This window comes from Spodoptera frugiperda, chromosome 19, assembly GCF_023101765.2.
Source record: "Spodoptera frugiperda isolate SF20-4 chromosome 19, AGI-APGP_CSIRO_Sfru_2.0, whole genome shotgun sequence".
In the NCBI taxonomy this organism is placed as follows: Eukaryota; Metazoa; Arthropoda; class Insecta; order Lepidoptera; family Noctuidae; genus Spodoptera; species Spodoptera frugiperda.
The window spans coordinates 1,322,021-1,340,817 of record NC_064230.1 but is presented as its reverse complement, the minus strand read 5'-3'; the positions used below and the strand labels follow the sequence as shown (position 1 = coordinate 1,340,817).

General features: G+C 39.0%; 2 protein-coding genes and 1 long non-coding RNA gene across 3 annotated transcripts in view; 1 reads left to right on the top strand and 2 right to left on the bottom strand.

The window, feature by feature from the left end:
* The window catches only part of LOC126911766 (uncharacterized), a 29,722-nt gene extending 26,847 nt beyond the window's left edge, over positions 1–2,875 (bottom strand). The window contains exon 1 of the long non-coding RNA XR_007706284.1: positions 2,776–2,875. This is a non-coding gene — a long non-coding RNA (uncharacterized LOC126911766). The remainder of the gene's footprint in view (positions 1–2,775) is intronic.
* LOC118281226 (uncharacterized) lies at positions 328–18,408 on the top strand. The gene is made up of 16 exons (XM_050700609.1): positions 328–485; positions 2,039–2,178; positions 3,187–3,406; positions 4,172–4,255; positions 9,057–9,180; positions 9,853–9,979; positions 10,828–10,980; positions 11,602–11,756; positions 12,290–12,437; positions 12,948–13,051; positions 13,681–13,787; positions 14,305–14,487; positions 15,291–15,458; positions 16,143–16,531; positions 17,122–18,145; positions 18,209–18,408. The coding sequence occupies exons 2-16, from the start codon at positions 2,089–2,091 to the stop codon at positions 18,346–18,348; spliced, it is 3,216 nt and encodes a 1,071-aa protein (XP_050556566.1). The 5' UTR covers positions 328–485; positions 2,039–2,088; the 3' UTR covers positions 18,349–18,408.
* On the bottom strand, positions 4,682–8,266 carry LOC126911757 (uncharacterized). The gene is made up of 5 exons (XM_050700592.1): positions 8,211–8,266; positions 7,190–7,289; positions 6,278–6,710; positions 5,320–5,501; positions 4,682–4,808 (listed from the first exon to the last, which is right to left on the bottom strand). The coding sequence occupies exons 1-5, from the start codon at positions 8,251–8,253 to the stop codon at positions 4,715–4,717; spliced, it is 852 nt and encodes a 283-aa protein (XP_050556549.1). The 5' UTR covers positions 8,254–8,266; the 3' UTR covers positions 4,682–4,714.
* Positions 18,409–18,797: the final 389 nt, after the last annotated feature.

The following is an 18,797-nucleotide window of genomic DNA, read 5'->3' as shown; positions in this document are numbered from 1 at the left end:
TTCTCCTGCCTTTCGGGCCGCGAACCCCGGTAAACCAGGTAGTCCGTACTTCCGTAGCTCCGGATTGGGATCATTGTAGGAACATTTAATTTTTTTTTTTTTTTTATATTTCTTTTAAATAAAGAAATTATTACATTAATTAGACTAGAAGCATGATAATATTCATGATGTAAAAACAATAAGGTACGTAGTAAAATTATATTGAATTAAGAAATATTTGAATTTTTCTAACAGGTAAAAACATTAATCCTTTCTGGAGAATGCTTTTACTAGAAACTCAATTTCTGAACGAATTATTCAACGTCAAATTCAATAGAAAATAGAAATATTGATGAAAGAAATAGATTTATTTTACCGTGTGGGATTGTTAATAAACATTGCGTATTTTATTAGTAAAATGTAGAAATACGTCGTTTAATTGAAATAAATTAAGATGTACTACACACTTATTAGGTTATCATTAAGTTGATAATAACAATAATAAGGTAAGTTTAAAAAAAACATTGTTTTTATTTTCCTATTCATTTCTACCGGCAGATAAAAAAAATTGGTAGTATGTTGTGATAATGAATTGTCGAAAGTCCCGTATACTATTAGGTACATTACTTATTAATGTCGGGATTAAATATATAAAAAACGAATGTAGGTATCTTCTATACAATGTGATAGGGGTGAGACTTCTAACCCGTTAAGGCTGAGTTCTACATCTAATTTTATCGACAAAAGTCGGGGGTCGAAGGGGTCGAATCCCTCCCCAAAAGTTATGGCTATTTTAATATTTTTTTTACTTTATATGATATCAAAGGTTGTATGCGTCGTAGAAATAAAAAAAAAGACAAACGGTAGCTAATAACCTTGGCTAACTAATTCATTACCGTACCTTTTTCATGTTTGATAATGTTTTGGTGAGAAAAAAAATCATTTCTGAATTATTTTTACCGAAAAAATCACAATTTTTCAATATTTTCAATTAGGGGTTCAAACCCCATATTATTTTTTTTGTCGATAAAATTAGATGTAGTACTCAGCCTTAACGGGTTAGAAGTCTCGCCCCTATCACATTGTATACTTAAATTGTGTTCAATATGTCTTATTTTACATAAAATTTGGTAAATTATTGCTTGATTATTATAAAACGACACCCTATCAGTTCAAATTACATGGAGCCGCGGATAACCGGGACTCTGGCTCCAAGCAGAATGATATTTAGCCAGTAAAATTACTTTTACTGGCTAAATCAATGCAAGATAGTGACAGAGACACTAAGACCAGCCATATTTAGCCAGTAAGAGTCTGACACTCACCTCTCACAAAGTGGTAGGAGAGACTGGATGATTTTTCTACCGCAAAAATATCATTACATATTATTCTGGGTTAAACAATACCAGAGGTCCAATTACTGGCCTTCCCAATCTTCACATTTCCCAATTCCCAACAACCCTTAAATTCCTAACCATCAAAAGGCCGACAACGCACTTGTAATTTGTACACCGGGGTATTCGGCTTTGCAGCACGGATTTTGATGTTAGACTCCGCAGGAGCCGTGCCACAGCGATTCTTGTTAGTTCGCTGACGGCGCTTCTTCCTTTGAACCCATCATCATCAGCCTGATCGGTCCCCTTGACCAAAATAGGCTTCCTTGTAGCACCAACTGAGCTACCGGCGACGCTGGCATAATCTCTACGAACACCTTGATGTTTCGTCGAGGCTGCAGAATCAAGCAGCTGGTCGAGCGGTCGAGCGGCGGTGCGGGGAGGGCCCACAGGGACGGGAGCGGGGCAGCGGGGCGCACGAGGCGCGCACTGTGCCGGCTCAGCATTCGGCGGTGACCGCGGCGATGGCGACAAAACTGCTGACGCGAAACTTGCACCCGATACCTCGAGGCACGCTCCGCGCCGCATGTTTACGTTCGATGACCCAGTTAACTTAATGCCTTTGCTGTTTCAAGTGCCCATGGGCGACAGCGATAGCTTACCATGAGGCGATCTGTCTGCTCGTTTACAGGCTTATACCATAAAAAACCTATATTTAATTACAGATACCACTGGATAACATCTAACGTAGAAGAGTTATAATATTCACCCCAAAATGATGGAGACTAGAAAGAAGTGTAATACACCCGTTACACCTAAGATAAAACTTAAACAAACTGAATTTTCCTGTCCGGATTGTAAGAAGGTAAGTAGATATGTTCACATGTTGTCTTGTTAACTGATTTAAAAAAGGAGAATATGATCTCATGATGCATGATGTTTTGTAACCAATAGCTTTCCTTGATAAATCCAATATCCAAATAATTCTGAGCTGCAGACTACCTAGCGGGTATACTGGGGCTCCAGCTTGACAAGCAGGAGTAGGAACGGGGTGGTTTTTAGTCAGTAATAGTCTGACACTCCCTCTCGCCCTGCCCAATCCGATAGAAGTCATTGGATGACTGATTTCCCCCCTTAAAAAAAATAAAAATAAAACACAAAAATAATAATTGAAATTGGTCTAGTAGTTCCGGAGATTAGAGTGTTCAAGCAAACAAACTCTTCAGCTTTATATATTAGTATAGATATAATTTCTCATACATATCACACTTGGGGCCTCAAAACAAAGATTTGTGGGACATTTGTGTTTGAAAATATTTCATGACACTGACACATGCATGCTGCCATCTGAACAGGCCTGCTCATACTGTTGTGGTTCTTTCCTCAAAAGACCACTACAGAATCAACTTGCACGGTTCTCTCACATTATCCTCTATTTCATTGTCTGGACGTTAAAAGAGACTATGACCTCTGAGTTTGTTTCAGCATTTCTTCTCAGAGTAGTCGGATAGGAAATGCCGGCCTCATCTAGTTATTTGAGAGATTGACGTGTAAAAGAGTTACATTGTGGTTATACTATTTGCAAAAATAAATATCATTTACTAGCTACTTCCGCGCGGTTTCACCCGCTCTGCTTGGCTCCTATTGGTCATAGCGTGATTTTTTGTAGCCTATAGCCTTCCTCGATAAATGCACTATTCAACACAAAAATAATTATTGAAATCGGACCAGTAATTTCTGAGATTAGCACGTTCAAACAAACTCTTTAGCTTTATAATATTAGTATAGATTTGATGGGTCAACGTTTGGCCGCTATTTCGCTTGCTGGTAAGTGATGATTCTAAACCGTCGAAATATATTTCTTTATTCACAGAAATTCACAGACGCATCAGGCCTGCACTGCCACAGAAAGCTGCACACGAAAAAGCTGCCATTCAAATGTGAGCTCTGTGACTACCAGTGTAAGATCAAGAAATACTTGACTAGCCACGTGAAGAAGACTCATACAGAGCCGACTGATCATCAGTGCGATATATGCGGGAAGTGTTTCCATTTCTCTTGTAAATTGAGGGATCATATGAGAGTGCATACCGGTAAGTGCTATTTTTAACCGACTTCAAAAAACAGGAGGTTCTCAGTTTGACTTGTATGTATGTAAATAATAAGTGTGGGAGAGCCATGCTTCGGCACTGCTGAGCCGGCTCGACCGGAGTGATACCACGGCCGAGCAGAAAACCGACGTCAAATAACGCTTGCGTTGTTTTGTTGTGTGAGTGAGGTTACCGAAGACCCAATTACTCCTCTTCCCAATCTACCAAATCCCCGATTCCCCAACCCTTAAATTCCTAACCCCCAAAAGGCCGGCAACGCACTTGTAACTCCTCTGTTGTTTCGGGTGTATAGGCGACGGCGATTGCTTACGATCAGGCGACACGTCTGCTAGTTTACCGGCCTATACCATAAAAAAACAATATTATGCGTTTTATTTCCCGATGCGAAGAGACAGGTAGAGGTTCCCTTAAGGTATTCTTAAATTTCAGGACTGACCGACAAACAGACATTTTGTGTTTTTTTTTAATATTGTAATATTTGCTTTGATGTTCAAAAGTGCCTTCCCGGTCTATTTGAAATAAATAATTTTGATTTGGTTTTAATCTATACTCTATACTAATACTAATATTATAAAGCTGAAGAGTTTGTTTGTTTCGATTTGAATAATTCTTTTTGTGTTGAATAGTGCATTTATCGAGGAAGGCTATAGGCTAAAACATCACGCTATGACCAACAGGAGTTAAGCAGAGCGGGTGAAACCGCGCGGAAGTAGCTAGTTTAATATATGTTCATTTGTTTGTTCGCAGGAGAGAAGCCACATAAATGCGACGTGTGTGGGAAAGCATTCAGTTCGACGTATTCCTTGAGCGGACACAAAATGATACACACCGGTAAGTCGATATTGTTATTTAACCGACTTTGCGAAAATGTGGTATTACCACGGTATTACTCACTGTGGTATTGCACAGCAAAACTGTGGAATAAGTTGTCATCGGCGGCATTTCAAACTGACATGGTCACTAACAATAGAACTTGAGACGGGATATTTACTATGTTTATTTATGTTCTCATCTCGACAACTCAAAATATCGGAAACTCATCGACATAAATAAACATGGTAAATATCCCGTCCCAAGTTCTAATAATGGTATTTCAAATCTTCAAGAAAAGAAAAGTAAGTATTTTGAGCTGAAACCTTGTGTAGAGATTCTATTCAACCTGTATTCTTCAGTGCTTCTTGATGTATATGGGCACAGAATAATAAGTGATATGGGTATTTTGTTACACGTTGTAACTAAGCTAAGCTTTGACAAGTAACAAGTAAAACAACGTAGATTTATATTTAAAGCTTAGTATAATATAATTCTTTCTAAGTACTCAGCGGGGAATTCGCTATCGACGCAAGACTCAGGTTTCACACATTGACCCTGGTTTTCTACGTATCTGAAAGAAAATATAACATTTTTGTTAGTTTTATTGTAACTTTCGTGAGATATACTAAATTAATTATTATGTTATCGGCTTACTCACGTAACTGTTTTGACGAGAAACTCGACTTCCTCGAACTCGAGTTTCAAGCCATGCTAGAGGCTCATATTCATGAGCAACATTACGCGACACACGACACGGCGATTCTCGCGCTGCTACTAGTCGAGTTCCTCGTCAAAATATTACGTGAGTAAGCCGATAACATAATAATTAATTAAGACCACCCTTATCACCCAAAAGGTCGGAAACGCACTAATTCCTCTAGTGTTACGGGTGTCCATGGGTAGCACCGATTGCTTGTCGTCTGCGCGTTTGTCTCTCTTAAACTCATAAAAAGACTACCGTAGCTGCTTCCAATCAGTGCTGTTCTGGATCGGGCATCAGCCCTACTGGGTCACACAAACTATGTTTTTATATGGAAAGATGCGTGCTATGGACCGTAAGAAAATAAATGAAAATATCTTACCCAGCTTTGCAATAACAGCCCGGTAGATAAATCGCCAAACACGTACTTCCACGTAAACTGACTAGTGTAGTGTCAGTCCTTGTTTTATGGTAGCGCAGTGCTTTCTCCAGATATGGCATTATGCTCGTGAAGTCTAGGTTTAGTCTACGGGTCTGGTCACTGTCTACTGTTTCTAGAATTTCCTTGAATTGAAAAGAAAATAAAGACTTAATGGGGCTTAAGTTTTTAAACTGACATGGTCACTAACACTATTATTAGAACTTGAGACGGGATATTTAGTAAATAAACATGGTAAATATCCCGTCATAAGTTCTAATAATAGTTAATTGTGGTTTTCCACCAGAGATGTGTTTCGTTGTGTGAGTGAGGTTACTGGAGGCCCTATTACCATCTCTTACCGATCTTCCCAATCCCTGATTCCCCAACAACCCTTAAATACGTAACCCCGAAAAGGCCGACAACGCATTTGTAAAGCCTCTGGTGTTTCGGGTGTCTATGGGCGGCGGCGATTGCTTAACATCAGGTCTGCTTGTTTACCGGCTTATAACAAAAAAATGTGCTATGTTATGTTACTGTGAATGCGTTTGGCTTCCACCAATCATATTGAATGGTAAACACATAGCTTAGCACTGGTGGAAACGGATTCAGCTAAACTATGTTTTTAAAATGGAAAGATGCGTGCTATGGATAGCTTTCCTACTATCGATACATCGCATACTCGAGCTGCGCATCTTCCTCGCACAGCTCCAGGGCTTAGTATCGGTAGCAGTAAGTGCTCACATAGCTTCACAGCTTAGCTCATCTCTTTTGGAAAAGCATGTGGAAAAGCAAAAATCAGAGAAAAATGCACTCTTTGGTTTAACTGCTGTGGGCCAATTTCGCTCATTGTCAGCCAAGATGATAACATATATGTGGTTTAAATTAAGTCATAAGAGGTTTCCCCAAACGGTATACTCACTTTAGTCATCTTATCGTCAAACTGATATTTAGGATCGGCGTACTTATTCAAAAACTTCTTGAAACGCAACAAAACATCCACCCTCTTATACAACTTCCTCCGACATTTCTCCCAATAGGATTTTTTGTAAAAATCGTCTTTAGTTTTAGACGTTGATTTTATATTTTGACATTCGGCCATCAATCGAGCTGTCATTTTTCCCGCTTCTTTGTCCAAAGCGCGCGGGAAGTGCTCGTTTGACAGCAGTCTATGGTACGTGTTATATAGTTTTAAATGGCGTCGTGTGTTGTTGTGCAAAGACATTGCGTTTGATTGTCTTTCTATGTTTTCCTTTATTAGATTTTCGCCTATGTTTAATATGTCGTTGTTCGATATGTTAATTTTGTTTTTGAATCTGTCTGTTATTAAGTGTTCGTAGTCTTGGAGTTTTAATCTGGAATTTAGGAAATGATAAGTTAATTAGTCAGTTAGACTGTCTCGTTGGTGGAGTGGTCGTAAGTGCGACTGAGTCTCGGGTTCGATTCCCGGGTCGGGCAAAGTATTACTGGGTTTTTTTTGGTTTTTCGAAAATTTCTCAGTAGTAGCACGGAGTCTGAAGTTGTGCTCAGTATATGGCAATAGGCTCACCCCCTATTACATGAGACTTATAACACAAATGGTGAAAAGTGGGTGTACATTGTATAGCGGCATTACACTTTACACACATTAATGTGTCACCTCTGCTTACCCCTTCCGGGATAAAAGGAAGAGTATTCATTAAAAATAATGAGAAACATGAAAATTTTTCTTAAAAGAAAATCTCTCTCTCTCTCTCCCCCTCCCTCTCCTTCTCCCTCCCTCTCCTTCTCCCTCCCTCTCCTTCTCCTTCTCTCTCTCCCTCTCTTCTCTATTCCACCATATTCCACCACTTACTTCTCAATGGCAGTTACAATAGTACTGCATGTGATCTGACAAGTCTTTCCCAGCGGCTTCCACGGACCGGCGTGTTTGTCCTGGCAGTAGACTCTCGCATCTATAGGGGATTACATTGATCATTTAGTGAGTCTTTGACTGCCAATAGAAAACTGTTGAAGGCAAATCCTCCGCTAACGTCGGTCACCGGTGACCACCACGGCGTTCAATGTGTTAAGAAGAACAAAAGATTTTTGTGGCGTTTTTATGGTATAGGATGAGAAACGAGTACACAGTATATACAGGATTGCTTACCATCAGGTGATCTGTATCTGTACCCTTAGTAAGAGTTTGCTCTACGCTTATTAGCACTCTGATTGGTTGGTTCATTCGCGCAGGCCAATGAGAGCGCCAAACGCGCTTTAGTTTCGTTTTCGTTCAACGCAAAGCAAACTCATACTAAGGGTACAGATCACCTGATGGTAAGCAATTGGCGCCGCTTATGGACATCCGTAACACAGTTACAAGTGCGTTGCCGGCCCAAAAGAAATTGAGGATTTGGAGGAGAATAGGCTCGTCTCCGTTATATAACGTCGTGTCAGTGAGATAACCGAAGACCTCACACTCGGATCCCCCATTCCTAATTGGCCAATCCTCAACTCCCAAAAGGGCCGGTAACGCACATTGCAACTCTTCGGAAGTTCCAGATGTTCGGTGATTGCTTACCATCAGGCGCTGTGTCTGCTCGTTTGCGGGCTTATCCGATAGTATTTTGTGTTTAAATCGTTGCCCCACAGCAGAGCCATGCTTGCATAAATGGGCCGGCTCGACCGAAGTGATACCACGGTGTCAACAAAAACCGACGTGAAACAACGTATGCGTTGTGTAAGTGAGGTTACCGGAGGCCCAATTCACCTTGCAACGCACTTGTAACGCCTCTGATGTTTCGGGTGTCTATAGGTGGCAGCGATTGCTTAACATCAGGTGATCCGTCTGCTCGTTTACCGGCTTATTACTTAAAAAAAGTCATTAATTCAAATACCTGTAATACCAAATAGTAGCACTGTGACACAGATTACGTACATTTTGCAATTTAAAAGTAAAAATTCACGATTGTAATGTACCTTTATGTTTACTAATTATGTGCTGTTGTTTCACGATAATTAGCAATAGGTAGTTAAAACATTTCTGTAATTAGCAGTTACGACTAATGTATCCAAATGTGACGTTAAGTAAGGATCAATTAATGAAAGAAATGCGCTATGCTACGTTGCTGTGAATACGTTTGGTTTACACCAATCATATTGATGGTACACATAGCTTAGCACTGGTGGAAATGGACTTAGCTATGTTGTTTATATGGAAAGATGCGTGCTTTGAATGCGTGCTATGGCTGTGCTATGGATTGCTTTCACATTTATCGATACATCATAACTCGAGTTGCGCATCTTCCTTGCACAGCTACTTTGCGGTGGCGCATCTTCGCACAGCTACATAACTTGGTGTCAGTGGAAACTGTTACATTGTTTGGTGTAAAGCACCCTAATGCTGATTGTTAAGATGCTGCTGGATGCAGGTCGCTTCCAACCGCCCTTATCTTACTTCGGTTAATTTAGTATAGACTTTTTTTTGTTTAAAAAGCGTTGCCCCCACATTAGGATTTTCTCCTGTGTCGTGGGTGCGTTTACAAACATACAAGTTCACATACACATGACACCCAGACCCGAAACAACAATTTGTGGATCACACAAAGGGTTGCTCCGTGCGGGAATCGAAACCGCTACACGTTACACGGCAGCCAGTTGCCTAACGCGCTAACCGTGCCGTGAAAAAAGTGATGGTGGCAATTTACTTCTAATAATATTTTTCTTGTTATTATTTGTTTCAGGAGAGAAGCCATACCAATGCACGTACTGCGACTACGCCTGTCGGGACACGTCCACCATACGGAGACATATAGAGCGACATCTAGGAGTAACCAAGGACTTTCCGTGTTCTCTATGTAATAAGGTGTAAGTACACTTTTTATACATACATACATAACCTCACACCTGTCTCTCATGGGGGTTTTTAACATCACCAACAGCGGGTGACAGTCCACTGATGGATTATGAGCCTGCTCTGGAAAAAGGACTTTGCCAGAATTTGACTTCTCTCGCCTTTGGCGAGGTGAGAGGGAGTAGTAGACTCTTAGTGACTAAAAACCACCCCGTTCCTAGTCCTGCTTCTCTGGGTCGATCTCCCACGGGATAGGCAGAGACACTAGTACGCCAGTAGCTACGAATCTTACACACCTCTTTCTCTTCATCAAGAGTCATCACATAATATGAGAAAATCCTAGTGTGGGGCAACGTTTTATAAAAAAACGTAATTCTCTTTTTCTATCGCTTTGACTGAAAAAAGTTTTACATTGTTCTTTGAACCAACAAAACAATGTAACCAAGTATTGTATTGTGAACCTGATTGAAAAAGAGTAACCTATGGAGTTTCTTGCTCGTTCTTCTCCATAGGAATCTACACTTTGGAACGAGCAAATAGAGCAACTAGAGGACTGACCGACAGACAGACGTTATTAATATTATTATATTTGCTTTGACGTACAAAAGTGCCTTCCTGGTCTATTTAAAATAAATAATTTTGACTTTGACTTTAACTTAGACCCTTATTTTATACTTTTTTCACAGCTTTAAGAGAAAAGATACTCTACAATTCCACCTAGATGAGGTTCATTTTGAGATCAACCCCAGAAAGTTTCCGTGTCAGCAGTGTGATAAACAGTTCAAAACTAAGAATTCACTCAACGTGCATAATGTGAGTATTTACTACTATTATACATATGTATAGGGTGACTGGTAATTAGTGAACGATATTTAAACACGTGATTGTACTCATGATTACAAACAACTTTCCCGAAGAAACTTTTTTTGTATACTTATTAGTTTTATTTTTGTCACAATAAAATTTTATTAGCATGCGCGTGTGTTAAGTTTCAAAATACTTAGCTAGTTACTAGTCTTCCGATTGTGTTGTGCCTCGCTGCTAACAGCTGATCACGCGAAAACACGCGCGCGAAACTTTTGTGGTTTTGTTCACTAATCGTTCACTAATTATTTAGCAGTCACCCTTAAAGTAAGCGTCCACAGGCCCGCATCGCACGCAACGGATTTTAGTTTGTCTTGTATAGAAACTCATACAACTGCGTCCACTGATCCGCATCGTACGGACCGCATCATCGGCAATGCCTACATGCGATGCGTACTGATGACGTCATACGGAATGCGTACGATACGGGCCTATGAACCTTTACCGGTATTGATTTTACTTATAAATACATTCTGACTACCTCGTTGGCCGAGTGGTTGCAAGTGCGACTGTCAGGCAAGAGGTCTCGGGTTCAATTCCCGGGTCGGGCGAAGTATTACGGGCCTTTTTTCAGTATTTCGAAAATTTCTCAGTAGTAGCACGGAGTCTGGAAATGTGCCCAGTAAATGGCAATAGGCTCACCACCTATTACATGGGACTTATAACATAAATTTTGAAATGTAGGTGTGCATTGGCATTATGTGCCATAATGTGCACTTCTGCCTATATCTTCGGGGATTGAAGGCGTGACGATATAATATGTATATATTATATATAAGTTCATTATATTTTCCCAGAACGCAGTACATAAGAAATCCAACCGTGTTAACTGTGAGATATGCGGGTTGGAGGTGACGAAGAACAATATTCTTTCGCATCTGCGGCGCCACGTCAATCTCAGGCCTTACAAGTGTAGCTACAGCGATTGTCGAAGGCGGTTTAAGGATAAGGTTAGCAGACTAACGCCCGAATACTCAAACGCTACTCAATTTTAAGTTGTACTTAAATATCGTGCTATCTCTGTCATTTTATAAAGAATTGATAGAGACAGTACTACATTTGAGAGCGTCTTAAAATTGAGTAGTTTAAATTAAGTAGTTAGTTTTATTAAAACAGTCAGAACGGTAGAAAACCAATTAAAGTAACTAACATGTATTATAATTTTTTAAACTCCAAACGGGATATCAGTTTACCAGTCACCGGGACCAGTTCATACGTGATCATGGCGCTTGCAACAGTGTCAAAATATGGGAAACTCATCGAAATAGAAAAACGGTAAATATCCCGTTTTAAGTTCTAATACTAATGTATTATAAAATGATAAAAGAAGAAATATTATCATTAAAACAAAACATGGACATTGCACATGTTTTAGATTTAGATTTCAGTCATGATCGTCCCACTGCAGGACAAAGGCCTCCCTACCTTCCTTCCACTCCTCTCTGTTTAAAGCTTTTTGCGGCCAATCCTTGTCATAGCTGTTAAGTTCGTCCCGCCATCTCCTTTTGGGCCTACCGCGACATTACACATGGCAAAAAATTAAAGTAAAATTATTTACCGTTGTCCCACAGGGTGATCTCAAAAAGCACACACTAATCCACTACCCAGACCGGCAATACAACTGCACATATTGCAACAGACGGTTCCCGAGAAAGTCGCGCCTAAACGAACATATAGCCAAGCATTTGCGAGGCTACAGAGTGCAGTGTGATTATTGCAGTGAGATGTGAGTATTTTTGTATTTATTGTAAACGAGTAGATGGGTCAGCTGATGGTAAGCAATCGCCGCTGCTCATGGACACCCAAAACACCAGAGGCGTTACAAGTGCGTTGTCGGCTTCTGAGGGTTAGGGAGAACGGGTGCTGCGGACTGCCTAGGTACCGGGGCTCTGGCTCGAAAAGCAGGAGTAGTAACGGGGTGGTTTTTAGTCAGTAAGAGTCTGACACTCCCTCTCGTCTCGCCCATGGAGGAATGGCTCATTGGATGACAAAACAACAAAATTTCAAAAGCGTGCGTGCTTTCGCATGATCAGCCGTTAACAGCGAGACGGCTGCGCGTTATTAGAAGCCTAATCGGTGTATTGGAACCATACGCGCGTGTGTTAATTAAATTTTGTTGTTTTGTTATTGTGATAAAAAAAAACTAATGAGTATACAAAAAAAGTTTCTTTGGGAAAGTTGTTTGTAATCATGAGTACACTCACGTGTTTAAATATCGTTCACTAATTACCAGTCACCCTATATTTTCAATGGTTACAGGTTTGCATTTAAGAAGAGTCTATCGAAGCACATAAAGCGAGCTCACGGGCCCAACCCAAAGAAATATATCTGTGACGTGTGCGGGATGGCGGTGTACAGCCGGCGCGGGATTATCAGGCATCTGCAGTACGGGCATGGGACGGAGAACGTAAGTGCTCTTTTATTTATACAAAATGATTTTGTTGGGGTAACGCTTTTTTTTTAATGTTAAATGGGCCGACGTTTGGCCGCTATCTCGCCTGATGGTAAGTGATGATGCGGCCTACGATGGAGCACGTCTGCCCATAAGCAACCTATTCACTCGGGCTTTGAAGACACCCAGGTTATACAAACTCGATCAGTTTTGAGCCACGTCCTCACACAATACCACGGCGTCAAAGAAAACCGACGTGAAACAACGCTTGCGTTATGTTTCGTTGTGTGATTGAGGTTACCGATTACCCCTCATCCCAATTCTCCAGCAACCCTTAAATTCTTAATCCCCAAAAGGAAACACACTTATAACGTCTCTAGTGTTTCGGATGGGCGATCAAGTGATCTATCTGCTTATACCACAAAATACCGTCCGGCATAACATATTGTTGATCGTTCCTAAATAAATAAAGATTTAAAAAATGCTGTTATAGTTATAATTTCTATACTAACCATTTTGTTTAAGGATGTCCTATGCCAGCTGTGTAAGAAAGTGTTCAGCCAAAGTATCGGGTTGAAGGAGCATTATTTGCGGCACCACAACGTGAAATACTGCTTGTTGGACGACAAGTAAGTATAATATACCTTATGTGTTTAGTTATAGAGGTGTTTATTCAATAACGCTTGTATAATTTAATGTGGGAGAGCTATGATTCGATATGTATGATCAACAACGCACTTGTAACGCCACTGGCGTTTCGAGGCCTCGTGTTTAGGGGTGTGTTTAAGCTATCAGTCGGTAAACGAACAGACGGATCACCTGATTGTAAGCAATCGCCGCCGCCGTCCACGGACACCCGAAACACCAGAGGCGTTACAAGTGCGTTGCCGGCCTTTTGGGGGTTAGGAATTTACAGCTGTTGGGGAATCGGGGATTGGGAAGATTGGGTAGAGGGGTAATTGGGTCTCCGGTAACCTCACACAACGCAAGCGGTTTTCTGCTCGGCCGTGGTATCACTCCGGTAGAGCCGACCCAGCGGTGCCGAAGCATGGCTCTCCCATTATCATCTATCATTTACGTAACACACATCCGATATTGGTAATATAACGATTATCATGAAACATGGATGATGGATGATAGATCAATAACATATCTATAAGCATGGCTCTCCCACACTTAAAACACGGCGATTTGCGAAAACGTCCATAAAACAGTTATCTTGAATTTGTCTTCTAAAATGTTTCCTTTATTTAAACAGACAAGACGACGTAGAAATAAAAGAAGAGCCGATAGATGAAGATTTGAGCGACGACTACACGCGCCGGTACTCGTTCGAGGTCGACATACACAAACATGAGATTGATGGTAAGACGTTATTCGCTTATTAAGTCTGTAGTTACTCCCGCAGTTTCATAATAATGCACTGTGATAACGTTTTATCAACTGGTTTTATTTGTCGACCATTTTCCTCGTAAATCTGACTGCGTTACGCATTTTACTATATTTAGGCTGCTTTTCCACCAGAGATGTGCTATGCTACGTTGCTGTGGATGCGTTTGGCTTCCACCAATCATATTCATTGGAACACATAGCTAAGCACTGGTGGAAATGGACTCAGCTAAGCTATGTTTTTATATGGAATGATGTGTGCTATAGATGGCTTCCCTACTATCGATACATCGCTTATTCGAGCTGCGCATCTTCCTCGCAAAGCTACATAGCTTTGTATCGGTGGAAACGGTCACATAGTTTTACAGCGTAGCTATTACATTTTCGTAGCATAGCTACATAGCACATCTCTGGTGGAAAAGCACCCTAAATGCCAATGCTATTGTTACTATACTATACTTAACTATTAAATATAATTTTCACTACATTACAGAATTATTCCAACCTCCAGAAGGTCAGTCGACAGAAGAGTTAGAACGACTCTCTCTAGTATCAGACCCGGCCACACAAGAGGTGTCACATGTATCTACAAGTATAGATAGAGATCAGAGCTGTGATGATGTTATACAAGAAGTCTTCTTTGGCCATGTCGTTCAAAATACTGTACCGAGTATTGGTAAGTTTATTTTCAAATATAGGGTGACTGGTAATTAGTGAACGATATTTAAACACGTGATTGTACTCGTGATTACAAACAACTTTCCCGAAGAAACTTTGTTTGTATACTCATTAGTTTTATTTTTATCACAATAACAAAACAATTTTCGCATGATCAGCTGTTAGCAGCGAGACGCCCGCGTCCGCGTTATTGGAAGACTAGTAGGTATTTTGAAACTTTACGCACGCGTGCGTGCTGAAATTTTATTGTTTTGTTGTTGTTATTGTGATAACAATAAAACTAATGAGTATACAAAACATGTTTCTTTGGGAAAGTTGTTTCTTGAAATAATAAAGTATTAAATTCTGTGTGAAACAGCTTCATGTTCCTTGATCGCAGAAGAGCTGTAGGTTGTCTAGGAATGTTACGGACATGCGGCGCGGCTGTTATAATGCCGTATTTGTAAAGAGTGTTCGAATTAGCTCAAAGAGAATAATGCTCTTTTTGGCTTACCTACTGGGCCTATTTCGCTCATTTTTCGTATATCGTCAGCCAAGATGATAACAAATATGTGGTTTAAATTACTACATAGTAAAAAACAAAGTCGCTTTCTCTGTCCCTATGTCCCTTTGTACGCTTAAATCTTTAAATCTACGCAACGGATTTTGATGCGGTTTTTTTAATAGATAGAGTGATTCAAGAGGAAGGTTTATATGTATAATACATGCATAATACATCACTATTGTACCCATGCGAAGCTGGGGCGGGTCGCTAGTTAAGTCATAAGAGGTTTCTCTATACGGTATATTTTTGTGTTTCAGAGATACCAAATAACATAGTAGATATGAAAGAAAAGGAGACAGTGAATAAACGCATCGAGGAAATGTTGAACAAAGTTCGGAAGCGCAAGGAATACAAAGTTCTAGAGGTTTTGCGACAACAATACAATAAGCGTATCTTAATGGCTACCAATAGTGGGAAGAAACAAGGTTTGTATACTAACAATACAATATTTGGTATTTTTAAGTTGTAAATAATGTGTTAGTCTTACATGTGGAAAGCAATAAAGTTTTGAGTTTGAGTTTAAGTTATTATATTGAAAGTGAAGATAAATAAACTAACATATAACGTTTAAAAAAAAATTAGCAAGATTATTCTAACAATACAATAGATTTTATTTCCGCTAATCGATTATTCCGATGACATTGTGGCGACACATGACAGAAGTCGCACATAGACTATCGACGAGCAAATCAACGGATGACGTCATAAACCATACATCGCACATATGAAGTTTACATGCGAATTAACATGGATAGAAAATCCCAACGAACAACAGTTGGGCAGAAAGCCCGCCAGGCACGATCACCTCGCCTAGTCGGAGGATACTGCTTTTCTTAGGAAACTTTACTCTCTGTTCCCTAAAACATCATACGGAATGCCGATGCCAAAAATCGGAGTGAAAGTGGCAATCCGATTGCTGATACTCGCGTCGGCAATCCGATCGCTGTCGATACAGTGGACGTAGTCTGAAAAAATAATCCGTTTGATGCAATCTGTGCGATACGTACAATTCGGGTCTGTAGATGCTTACCATAAAATACTATTGCCGGCAGTTATTAGTTCATTTTCACCTACTTTTCCCAATTTAACATGTATTTCTCCTTTCACAGATAAATCCTTAATAAAATTCTTCAAAAAATCAGCAGAGAATTGGGAAATAGACACTAATACGAATTCAAATGATAAAATTAATAATCATAACAACAACGATAGAGAAACAAGCGTAGATAACGGATATAATGATAATGAAAATAACGGAAATAATCATAACGAAGATAATACAGATAATGGAAATAATCATAACGTTGATAATGGAAATGTAAATATTGATAACCATAATGTAAATAATGGAGATAATGATAATATAACTAACGGTGATGATGTGGATTGCCAAGAAACTGATGATGATGATGATGAAGATTATGAATACAAAAATGATGTAAAGCATAAAAATGGGAAATTAAAATTAAATACGCATCAATGTTATATTTGTTTTAAGGTAAGTGTATAAGTTATATTTTCTATTTATTATTTTTAGGGGTTTTTAATGGCACTTTTTCAAAAAAAATATTTTTATAGAAAATGTGCCCCCAACCCCAGCCTATTAAAAATGATGTGCGGTGGCTGGGCAACTGGCTGCCGTGTAGCGGGTCCGATTCCCGCACGGAGCAACTCTTTGTGTGATTCACAAATTGTTGTTTCGGGTCTGGGTGTCATGTGTATGTCAACTTATATGTTTGTAAACGCACCCACGACACAGGAGAAAATCATAGTGGATGCATATTGCATAGCCTTTAAAAAAAACGCTTGTGAAGCTACTGGCGGAAACTAAGTTTCTCATATATTTTACTAGCTTCTGCTAGCGGCTTCTGCGTTCTCGTGGATTAAAAATAACTTATCCTATCACCCAAGTTAGCTCATACCCTGTCTGTATACCATTTTTTTTTATCAAAATCCGTTTAGGAGTTTCAGCGTGGTTGATGGACAAACATCTAGACATCCAAACTTCCAAACCTTTGAACATCCAAACTTCCATACATCCAAAAATCCAAACTTTCATATTTATAATATTACTTTAATTATTTTCAGCTATTCAAAACGAAAACGGATCTACAGCATCACTGCTTAGAACATTTCGACGTATGTAACAAGAAAACTATAAAAAAATGCCCCTTTTGCGGTTACGTCACCAATTTGAAACTCTCCAGACATATTAAACTAGTTCACAAAGTCAAAATCAGGAAACCGTACTACCCTTCTCGCATAAAAGAAAAAATCACTGAAAATGGCTCGAAATATGTCTTTCAGATAGACAAAGATTGTGATCTAGAAATAATACCTAGTATTAGTAACTTAAACAAGTTAGCCTCAATGAAAATCGACGAACAAAACCGTAAAACCAAAAACCAACTTCTCGCTAAAACCAAATTGGTGAAAAAGGGGGGTAATTGGATGGTTAAGAAGGAAGCTGTAACAGTAAACCACGATTATCTGTTACCTAATTTCTTTAAAGAGGAATACCAAAGCTTAAAAACTATAGGGGACACTTATATTGAAAGGTTAAGAGGTTTAAGTATTATAGCAAAACAACGGAAACTGAGAATGCTCTATCCATGTGATGGGTGCGAAAAAATATGTCTTACAATAGCAGCCTTGAAACTACATTTAAGAAAACACGAAATAAATCCGAAAAAATATAAACCGAAAATTTGGAAAAATCGTATAGTGAAAGCTAGTAAAAATATTAAGTGCGGTAAAAGTGTGAATGATGCGAGTAAAAGTTCAAATGATGAGAGTAAAAGTGTGAATGACACAGTTATTAGTTCGACGAATCGTTTCGCTGATCCGAATCCGGTGACCGGTAGACATAAATGTGATAAAGCGTTGATAGAATTCTACAAAAATAACATCAAAGGTGGTGATATAGAGTTTTGGCAATTTTTGAAAATATTCAACAAAATGGATAGGGAAAATGTGAAAGATTTCAAAGATTTGGAGAACAGATTCGATTTTGGTATGCATAATGTGATTATTAACGATAAAAATAATGGAAATACTCCCGAAAATAATGAAAATACCTCCAAAAATGATGAAAATACTCCCAAAAATAATGGTTTTACTCCCAAAACTAATGCAAATACTCCCAAAAATAATGGAATAGTACCAAGAAGTGTAGATAATGAAAATAATAGAAAAATTAACAAAAATAATGTTAAGAAAGGTTTTACAAGAGCAATAATGATTAGTAAGAAGGAATATATGAGAAGAATGGAGATTAAAAAGAGAATGAGAGAGAGATTGCAAGCCTCTAAATAAAATGAATAATTAATAGGGATGATAATGGGGTATGAAAATTAAAAATCTATTTAGTCCGTCAGTTAGGTAATGAAAAAATATTAGACACGTATATTTTTATTTTGTCATATAAGATAACAATGCTTAGATAAAACATTTCATAGTTTAGGAGTGCGAGCAAATACGTCATTTCTACGCGATATTTCAAATCAATATATCTTCGAAAGTATTTGTTTTCTTAAGAAAATAAAAAATACGTGTGTAATGTTTTAAAATAATCTACAAGACGGATATTAAAATAAAAATTAGTCATCTACCCAAATGTGAAGAATATTTTGTTTTTCTTTTATTAAATAGAAGAAGAGTTCTTTTTAGTTCAATTATGTTTATAAGACCGCCTACTACCAGTGGCAAATGACTGATAAATAAGGCAATTATGGGGTGTGCAATATTTCCACCTCTGCCTTCCC

Excerpts from the sequence above, each read along its gene's own strand:
- LOC118281226 (XM_050700609.1), top strand. The coding sequence starts at position 2,089 with ATGATGGAGACTAGAAAGAAGTGTAATACACCCGTTACACCTAAGATA. Across the intron at positions 13,052-13,680 it reads TACTGCTTGTTGGACGACAA|ACAAGACGACGTAGAAATAA; the intron begins GTAAGTATAATA and ends TTATTTAAACAG. Across the intron at positions 15,459-16,142 it reads CAATAGTGGGAAGAAACAAG|ATAAATCCTTAATAAAATTC; the intron begins GTTTGTATACTA and ends CTCCTTTCACAG.
- LOC126911757 (XM_050700592.1), bottom strand. The coding sequence starts at position 8,253 with ATGTACGTAATCTGTGTCACAGTGCTACTATTTGGTATTACAG. Across the intron at positions 5,502-6,277 it reads TTGACGATAAGATGACTAAA|GAAATTCTAGAAACAGTAGA; the intron begins GTGAGTATACCG and ends TTTCAATTCAAG. Across the intron at positions 4,809-5,319 it reads GGCTGTTATTGCAAAGCTGG|ATACGTAGAAAACCAGGGTC; the intron begins GTAAGATATTTT and ends ATTTTCTTTCAG.